The sequence below is a fragment of the Oncorhynchus mykiss genome, chromosome 30 (assembly GCF_013265735.2).
Source record: "Oncorhynchus mykiss isolate Arlee chromosome 30, USDA_OmykA_1.1, whole genome shotgun sequence".
Taxonomy (NCBI): domain Eukaryota; kingdom Metazoa; phylum Chordata; class Actinopteri; order Salmoniformes; family Salmonidae; genus Oncorhynchus; species Oncorhynchus mykiss.
Window position 1 is genome coordinate 25,933,291 of NC_050570.1, and position 9,930 is coordinate 25,943,220.

At 45.0% G+C, this 9,930-nt stretch overlaps 1 protein-coding gene across 2 annotated transcripts; it reads right to left on the reverse strand.

Annotated features, from left to right (window-relative positions):
- Positions 1 to 5,480: 5,480 nt before the first annotated feature.
- On the reverse strand, positions 5,481 to 9,074 carry LOC110521615 (tumor necrosis factor ligand superfamily member 6-like). Of its 2 annotated transcripts, XM_036969397.1 has the most exons (4): positions 8,963 to 9,074; positions 7,959 to 8,207; positions 7,049 to 7,160; positions 5,481 to 6,238 (listed from the first exon to the last, which is right to left on the reverse strand). In XM_036969397.1, exons 1-4 carry the CDS (start codon positions 8,999 to 9,001, stop codon positions 5,823 to 5,825), a joined length of 816 nt encoding a protein of 271 aa, XP_036825292.1. In that variant the 5' UTR covers positions 9,002 to 9,074; the 3' UTR covers positions 5,481 to 5,822. The 2 variants fall into 2 exon arrangements, with proteins under 2 accessions (XP_036825292.1, XP_021454970.2); XM_021599295.2 differs by lacking the exon at positions 8,963 to 9,074 and having other exon boundaries at positions 7,959 to 8,956.
- Positions 9,075 to 9,930: the final 856 nt, after the last annotated feature.

Sequence of the window (9,930 nt, forward strand, 5' to 3'; positions counted from 1 at the left end):
GGCATCGAGCAAAGTGCCATGAAGCCGGCTCTACGCAGCTGGTCTCCAGTGCGTCTCTTTGGGCCGGCTTACATGGCACCAGCCTTGCGCACGGTGTCCCCGGTTCGCCTGCATAGCCCAGTGCGGGCTATTCCACCTCGCCGCACTGGCAGGGCGACCGGGACCATTCAACCGGGTAAGGTTGGGCAGGCTCAGTGCTCAAGAGCTCCAGTTCGCCTGCACGGTCCGGTCTATCCGTCACCACCTCCACGCTCCAGCCCTCCGGTGGCAGCCCCCCGCACCAGGCTGTCTCTCCGGCTCATCCTTACAGGTGCTCCCGCCTGTCCAGCGCTGCCAGAGACTTCCTCCTCTCCAGCGCTGCCGGAGTCTCCCGCCTCTCCGGCGCTGCCAGAGCCTTCCTCCTCTCCAGCGCTGCCGGAGATTCCCGCCTGTCCAGTGTTGCCGAAGCTTCCCGTCTGCCCAGCGCCATCTGAGCTTCCCGTCTGCCCAGCGCCATCTGAGCTTCCCGTCTGCCCAGCGCCGCCTGAGCCGCCCGTCTGCCCAGCGCCGCCCGTCTGCCCAGCGCCGCCTGAGCCGCCCGTCTGCCCAGCGCCGCCTGAGCCGCCCGTCTGCACAGCGCCGCCTGAGCCGCCCGTCGTTCTGACCTTTATTTCCTTTGTTTTGTATTTATTTTGTATGGTCAGGGCGTGAGTTGGGTGGGCAGTCTATGTTTGTTTTTCTATGTTTTGGGGTATTTCTATGTTTCGGCCTAGTATGGTTCTCAATGAGAGGCAGGTGTCATTAGTTGTCTCTGATTGAGAATCATACTTAGGTAGCCTGGGTTTCACTGTGTGTTTGTGGGTGATTGTTCCTGTCTCTGTGTTTTGCACCAGACAGGGCTGTTTTTGGTTTTCCACGTTTGTTGTTTTGTAGTGTTCGTGTTTATCCTTTTTGTTATTAAACATGAATCAATATAATCACGCTGCTTTTTGGTCCGCCTCTACTTCACCACAAGAAGACCGTTACAAACAGTCTGATCAACAATCCTTAGATTAGGGCCTAATCCAATTATTTAAATTGACTGATTTCCTTACATGAACTGTAACTAAGTAAAATATTTGACATTGTTGCGTGTTGTGTTTATATTTTTATTCGGTGTATCATTTCAGTCTTATCAGTCAATGTAACAGTTTATAAGCCCTATTCTAATGTAAAATAGGTTATTATACCATAATTCTCCTATCTATTTTTGGAAGATAAAAAAAAGTATACAAGAAAACAAGTTGCGGACTACCATTGCAACTGCAGTGTGATGGAGGCAGATGCAGTCCTGCAAAATTTAACATCTGCCTCTCATGCACTTCACTGCACTGCATCGCACCGCATTCAAACACACACACACACACACACTGTGTAAAGACACTGAAGGCACAGGCGAGGGGACACGGCAGTGTCAGAGCGTTAAGCCAGACCTCAGAGAAGAACAGAGCGTACTTCTGATGCTGCTCTAACTTCCTGTGTGACTTTCACAGGGGATGGAATGTGAGATAGGAGGGGGGGGGGGGGGGGGGTCTAGGTGGGCCTGTCTGTCTGTCGTTTTGTCTGGCCCTGATGCAGATTCATTGCCTCGGCACACAACTAAATCAGTAGGGTGTATTCGTGGATGCCATGGGAAGCCAGGCTTCCCCAATAAACTGACAGAGAAAAAAAGAAAATAGTTAATCTTTTGTCTCTCTGTGTTTTATAATTTTCCTTCAATTCACAAGAGGCTAAATTTATTTCAATGGAGAAAGCATCCGAGCGAGCGAAACAGCACCCCTCTGTCTCTGTATGTGTAGCCCTTCTATCTGAATCTGTCTGGTCAAAAAGAGTATGACATTGTTGCCGCCCGTTGCATTGAACGCAAGGGAAGCCAGCGAACATTTGGCCTCCCTTGATATAAAACATTTATAATATAGAAGCCGAACAGCGTTGAGCTAAACTGAGTGATCTCAACTGTGAATGGTCCTGGCGCACCAAAAAAGTGTCAAGGGAAGGCAGTTTTGATTTGGCATCACTCCTGTCAAATTGCATTGAGAGCATACATCGTTGACAGAAACAACGTGAATTGTTGCATCTCGTTGTGTTGTCTCGTTGTGGTTAGCAAGCTAGCTAAAATGATCCCTTTCCTAAATTAGCCATGGATGGAGATTGGGATTTGGACTTGTGGTTTTCCTCAATTCTCCGTATTGGCCAATGATTATAACAGCAATTCTGATCCATCCATCAATTCATACATTGTGCCCCTGGCCTGAGAGGATGGAAGTTCAATATGTAGCTAGATGTAGAAGGCTAATGTTAACTAGCTAATGTTGCCCATGAAAGGAGGTTAGACGAGCGAGCAAACATTTTAGCCTAGTAGCCTAGGACAACAACAAATAAAGGTGTGTACTGCATGAGAGAGTTTCAACAACATGAATGAGAGGAGGATGGCATTGGCGTTTCTCTACAAGTAGGGTGAGTCAAAAAAAAAATTCTACTTGCACAAACGCTCACACAAACAGAAATCAGAACCAGGGACAGCCACATCATATAACGTTTTTTGGTATCTTTCAGTTGTCACTGTATTACAGCCGTGGCCAAAAGTTTTGAGAATGACACACATATTAATTTCCACCAAGTTTGCTGCTTCAGTGTCTTTAGATATTTTTTGTCAGATGTTACTATGGAATAATGACGTATAATTACAAGCATTTCACAAGTGTCAAAGGCTTTTATTGACAATTATATGAAGTTAATGCAAAGAGTCAATTTTTGCAGTGTTGACCCTTCTTTTTCAAGACCTCTGCAATCCACCCTGGCATGCTGTCAATTAACTTCTGGGCCACATCCTGACTGATGGCATCCCATTCTTGCATAATCAATGCTTGGAGTTAATCAGAATTTGTGGGTTTTTGTTTGTCCACCCGCCTCTTGAGGATTGAAGTTCTCAATGGGATTAAGTTCTGGGGAGTTTCCTGGCCATGGACCCAAAATATTGATGTTTTGTTCCCCGAGCCACTTAGTTAAGTAATGGTTTTCGTCCTCCTCTTCTGAGTAGGAAGGATCGGACCAATACGCAGCATGTTAAGTGTTCGTCATATTTTATATCCAAACTGAACACTACACAAACTGAAAACGAAACAGTTCTGTGTGGAAAACACAGACACAGAAAACAATCACCCACAACCAAAATGGGGAAAACAGGCTACCTAAGTATGATTCTCAATCAGAGACAGCTGCCTCTGATTGAGAACCATACCAGGCCAAACACAGAAATATAACATAGAAAAAAGAACATAGACTACCCACCCCAACTCACGCCCTGACCAAATTAACACAAAGATATAATAAAGGAACTAAGGTCAGAACGTGACAAGTTATCATTTTTGCCTTATGGCAAGGTGCTCCATCATGCTGGAAAAGGCATTATTCGTCACCAAACTGTTCCTGGATGATTGGGAGAAGTTGCTCTCGGAGGATGTGTTGGTACCATTCTTTATTCATGGCTGTGTTCTTAGGCAAAATTGTGATTGAGCCCACTCCCTTGGCTGAGAAGCAACCCCACACATAAATGGTCTCAGAATGCTTTACTGTTGGCATGACACAGGACTGATGGTAGCGCTCACCTTGTCTTCTCTGGACAAGCTTTTTTTTGGATGCCCCAAACAATCAGAAAGGGGATTCATCAGAGAAAATGACTTTACCCCAGTCCTCAGCAGTCCAATCCCTGTACCCTTTTCAGAATATCTGTCCCTGACGTTTTTCCTGGAGAGAAGTGGCTTCTTTGCTGCCCTTCTTGACACCAGGCCATCCTCCAAAAGTCCTCGCCTCACTGTGTGTGCAAATGCACTCACACCTGCCTGCTGCCATTCCTGAGCAAGCTCTGTACTGGTGGTGTCCCGATCCCGCAGCTGAATTAACTTTAGGAGACGGTCCTGGCACTTGCTGGACTTTCTTGGGCGCCCTGAAGCCTTCTTCACAACAATTGAACCGCTCTCCTTGAAGTTCTTGATGATCTGATAAATGGTTGATTTAGGTGCAATCTTACTGGCAGCAAAATAACATCCTTGCCTGTGAAGTCCTTTTTGTGCAAAGCAATGATGACGGCACGTGTTTCCTTGCAGGTAACCATGGTTGACAGAGGAAGAACAATGATTCCAAGCACCACCCACCTTTTGAAGCTTCCAGTCTGTTATTTGAACTCAATCAGCATGGCAGAGTGATCTCCAGCCTTGCCCTCGTCAACACTCACACCTGTGTTAACGAGAGAATCACTGACACGATGTCAGCTGCTACTTTTGTGGCAGGGCTGAAATGCAGCTGAATTATTTTTTTGGGGGGGGGGATTCAGTTCATTTGCATGGCAAATAGGGACTTTGCAATTAATTGCAATTCATCTGATCACTCTTCATAACATTCTGGAGTATATGCAAATTGCCATCATACAAACTGAGGCAGCAGACTTTGTGAAAATTCATATTTGTGTCATTCTCAAAACGTTTGGCCATGACTGTAGACTAAGGATATGTAATTTGATGTTGAAATATTGAAGTTGAAAATGTGCTGGAATAGTGGAGGCAGCTCCTGTTTTCTTTGTGACTTGCGGTAACTCTCCGTGGATCTAAATCAATAGTTGTTAAGTGGTACGAAAATGTCTTAAACATTAACTTCCTTGACCATGCTGTAGTTCATGTAAGTGTTTGTTACATGCAATATGCTTTGTGTACTTCACTGGACAGAGGTTGCTCCCCGGATTTATGATGTAACAAAGGTGTGGTTGAATTTATTCTGCCACTGTCTTATTGTTTCATCCTTTAGGCCTATATACAGTATCACGGTCACAAGGTGAACTAACAGGTTATATGATTTTTTACCCACACACCGCTACTGAACTAAACTCTCTCTCAGTTCACACTCAGATACTGTTGTGTATTTTGGGCTGCGTTTACACTGGTAGTCCAATTCTCTTGCACTGATTTTGAAGTCGCAGGCAGCGCTACCTCATCAAGAGACCACAGGCAACCATGAGCCTGAAACATGTCTCCTACAGTCACACCCTGGCTCAACCCTAGCCCTAGCTATAACCTTAACCCTAAACTCATGTCAACACCCTGGCTCAATGCTCACCCTATACTAAAAGGGTTCTTCAGCTGTCCCCATAGGAGAACACTTTGAAGAACCCTTTTGGGTTCCATGTAGAACCCTTTCCACAGAGGATTTTACATGGAACCCCAAATGGTTCTACCTGAAACCAAAACGGGTTTTACCTGGAAACAAAAAGGGGGACAGCCAAAGAACCCTTTTGGAACCCTTTTTTCTAAGAGTGTAGCCGTAATCTTAACCTTAACCTCATGTCCACAACCCAGCTCAATGCAAAAAAAAACATTAAAAGAACTGAGTCCTCCTTTTTGCAAGCACGGACACTCACGACATTCAAACAGACATCTGACAAAGACCTCAAAAAGTCAGAACTCTTTCAAATACTTATTTATTACAATAGAACGTTGTATACCCGTTGACATTATATTAAATCCCAAACATGCATATTATTTCTCTGCGTTCTAATGAACATACATTCAGACCTGCTGCTGGGATCATCAGTGTCAGATTTTTTTTATCTGAATAAATACTAAATACCACTTTCCTCACAAGCATATTAGTGTTAAGGTTCTATGATTGAAATATCAGTTGAAACCCACTGCACTTCTAACATCACAAATAAATAAATGAATGCTCATTGCACTGCCATTACTGTTCTGGCAAAATATAATGGTCATTGGACAGAAAATAGACATGAAACAGATCTCCTGATCTTCTGTTCTCTAGATCTTGTGGAGTCCAAAGAAGTTGGCATGATGAGCGTGGCTGAGCATGGCTGGATGGGAGACATTCACATACAACCAGTCCTGCTTTTCAAGCTTCAGTGTGGATCCCAGGTAACTCCCCGAGGTCCAGACATGCCCATGAGAGCCCAGGTTGCAGTAGCCCTCCCTGTGTCCCTCCATTAGGGTGAGAGACTTGCGATTCCCTGGCCTTCTTACAAACACAGAGTGAACCAAGGCATCTGTAGGGGTGCAGTGATTGGCTTCAAACTGCACCCGGGAGTAGATGTGGTAGAGCCCAGTCTCGTTGACTTGCAGACCGCCATCCCGATAGACCACGCCCCCCTCTGTGAAGGCCCGCCCCGCCTTTGGCTCCCAACGCAAGGTATTCTGTGAAACATGCTTCTCAATCCGGCCTGAGGGAGACAAAAGGAGACAGCAGGGAGAATGGCGTTAGAGATGACACTCCACTGGGCCTACATCAGGAGTGCATGCTTAATTCAATTAATCAAGGTCCTGATGTGCAGCTGATTACTAGAATCAGGTATGTCAGAGCAGGGCTGGAGCATAAGCCTACACACCAAAATAAAGTAATTAAACTTTTGATTTGAACTGCACTCAGCCAGAGCAGGCCCTAGCCTTTTGGGAGCCCTAAGCAACATTTTGATGGTGGAGAGAAAAAAAGTTTTAGAGTTCCTTCAATTATATACATTTTGCCATGAGTTGGAGATTTTGCAGTTTCATAACTAATTTAATTTAGCCATGGGGCGGAGAGACAATTTTGCAGTTTTACAGCCAATTTCCTGCAATTCTACTCATTTTGCCATAGGACGGAGACACATTTTTTAAATCATGTTCATATGATATCTGAGTGAGAGTGACTAACAAAATCAATGGGGGCCCCCTAGAGGTCAGGGCCCCTGGGCATGTGCCCTTCGTGCCTGGTCGGTAATTCGATCATGATAGCTGGCTAGACCAACTTACCAATACATTTTTAAAAAATAGGCTGACATGGGCTAATTTAGTGACTGACATAAAATAAAAACTGCTGATGCACAACCAAATTTAGAAATGGCATCTTGTGTATTCTACTATTCTAACTCACAACTGTAATTTGAGAACCACATTTTTATTTATTTTTGGTCTGTGGCCCCCTAGGGGCCACGGGGCCCTGAGCGGTCACTTATGTCGCTTAGTGGCTCTGGCCGGCTCTGCCCCCAGCTTACCTATAACATGTGCTGCAGGTCTGCCGGCTGTCTTCCCTCTGTTTGGATCGGTCTCTGGAAGGTCACCCACTAGCTTCTCAGGCCCACGACCATCAATCTCAGTGTTAATTTCCTGTGACAAAAGAAGAGATATATCTCATTGCCACTTCACATTAGCGCACACAAACACAAGTTCTTTCGCATCAATATAAAATATCCACATCACAGATGTTACATGACATTTTGTGGTTAAAGGTGATCAATATAAATGTAGCGCTAAGATACACTGAACATCAGCTCTTCTCTGAACATGTATTATGAGTCAAGGATTTCCTGTAGCACCGCTGGACTGGTGACCACAACTCTGAACAGATTCCGGTCTGGGCTGACGTCTTTAAATGTCACTGCTACTTAATAGTCTGAGATGCAGAGGCAGCAAGAAAACTTGCACAAAAGTTAAAGCCTGTTTTGCCTATTTTCCATCAACACTTTACCTCTGTCTGTCCCCTACCCCTCACCAGTCTCCCACTCCTTTTCCAGTGGTCACAATAATCATCAAGGTGATAATTAAATGGTAGGATGCATCTTTTTTTAGGTTCAGTCTTTTCTTCTTGTTGCTACGATATTGCATTTTGTTACTATATGTCTCTCTTTTTCTCATCAGTAAGTTAAGATGTTTTAGCCAACAACAAAAACAATGAAAGGCAACGAGACACTAAATATGAACTACCACAAATTCCTCAATGCGTCTATTTCATTGATGGTTTTGGCAGAGGATCAGTGCAGAGTCATTGCAAAGAAAGATGCTGACATCATACAGAAAGAACCAAATGAGACAGAGAAGTGACGAAATACAGAGACCCTTTGATACAAATAGAAATCAGAGAGCAGACTTGCACCAGGAGAACCCCACCCAAACACACACCCTCACCTGTTGTATCCCGTCGAGTTGAGTCTGTAGTTTGATTATCTGGTAGGTACCCAGTCCCAATGCCCCAAACACCAGCAGCAGCAGAAACAGCAGAGCCATAGTCAGGCTCCAGGAGCCAACCCCCCTGCAGCCTCTGCCCCTGCCCCGCTCCATCACTCTCTCTTGGGCAGGAGGGAAGGACCAGCAGGGCAGCATGCCTGGAGGTTGGACCGATGGCTGTGGACCTCTACCACTGTCCACTAGAAACACCTGGGGGTAAGGATAGCCCTGTGTACCACTCATGGTGCAAAGTGTGTGAGAGAGGAGCGTGAGTGTGTGTGTCGCCTCTGTGTGCAGGAGATGTGTGCTTCTATCTAAGCATCTCAGTCTTATAAAAGCTCGGGTGACTGGAACCCACAGCTTCCACCCACACACACTGGGTGGGTCTGTGACAAGCTCACACCACCTCTCACTCACGCTCTCCATCTACTCCTCTCTCAAAAGAAAACTTAGCCAGGTGACTGGTGCTGTGGCAGGACAAGTAGATAATAATGAGCTCATAGTAGAGATAAACTCATTTAAACTTTCACACACTTTCATACATGCATGCACGCACGCTCACATGCACACAGACTTGGAAAATGGAAGTAAAAAATGCACTGATAGTTTACTACAGTGTCATTAAAAACTTAGTGAAAACATTGATTTAATCTGCTCTCCAAACCATTGCATACCTTTATCTCTCGGTCTCTCCTTAGTTGGGTTTTTGCACATACATGGTCCCTGACAAATAAACCAAAAAATGAACAAGTGGGGTGTTTAGCTGACCACCCTTTCTAACCACCTTGTTCATCTCAGTGTGGGGCCAGACAAAGAGGACAACCTAGAAAGACTACTTGAGAAAGCCCCTCACATGTACTCACAGCCCTAACCAATTGCCACAGAACTACTTCTGGGGTATGAGGAACATTTGAGTGACATGCAAGTCTGACTGTCAGTTCTGGAAATGGTAAACCTCACAGTACCTTGAAATGATGATGGAATGCCTCCACAGCAATCTTCATGGAGGCAACAGTAGAGAGTTTTTGTAGAGAGTAGGGGGATTGCTGCCTTTGTCACCTGTATAATTTAAATAAAAAGTCACAGAGAGAATTGTGTATGTATATTTATATTTGTAAACAGTTATGCAGCAGAAAATGATCATTTCAGAAGCAAAAACACACTTCTCAGTGGGAAGTAGAAACAGCCACATGAAAAAGCTTAGAGCCACTGAGCCTGCATTCATCAGGAGTCTGCTGCTCTTTGTGAGAACCGAGAATGGTATGGTGTGTGTGTGGTCTAACCAAGAGAAGGAAGACATCATCACATCGACTCAGAACCCCCCAACCCCCTAACGTTTGCTCACCTGGGTTTACAGGAAAGTGACACTCTGACACACACTTGCTCCGCCCTTCTGCACTCAAACAATGGTTTCCAGCACTGTGGTTCCCCTATCCCTGTCCAGACCCTAGCTTTGGACATGACTGGGATAGCAGGCTGTGTAATCTCTGCCCTTCTCTCTACCTCTGGTTGCTGAGGTTTCTATCAAACTGTTACCTGACATGTTCTGCACAAAGCAACTTTAATGAACATCTTAAGGGAAAAATGATTGATATATCAATTGAAATAGAAAACAAAATGTAATCATTTCAGTCATTTCTATTCATGGTATTTTACCCGTTCCACTACTTTGCACATTTGTTTGAAAGTATTAGGGCGCAATCCTCTGCCCTGGCGTTGCTGATGCAAGTCTTAAAAGGACTTGATAGGTATTTTAAGTATCAGCTAACCACGTCATATGTAATAGAAATCTGTCAGTCGATGACACGGTCAAAGACGTGGCACGCAACCATTGGTTGATGTATGCAACGTCTGATTAGGGGAACGCAATCTTAGACTTAAGCAATAAGGCCCGAGGGGGTGAGGTATATGGCCAATATACGACGGCTAAGGG

Bases quoted from the DNA above. Each gene is read 5' to 3' on its own strand.
- LOC110521615 (XM_021599295.2), bottom strand. From the start codon at position 8,423: ATGGAGAGCGTGAGTGAGAGGTGGTGTGAGCTTGTCACAGACCCACCC. The intron at 7,161-7,958 runs GTGAGGGTGTGT...CTTTTGTCACAG, and splicing joins AACTCGACGGGATACAACAG to GAAATTAACACTGAGATTGA. The intron at 6,239-7,048 runs GTAAGCTGGGGG...TGTCTCCCTCAG, and splicing joins ACCTGCAGCACATGTTATAG to GCCGGATTGAGAAGCATGTT.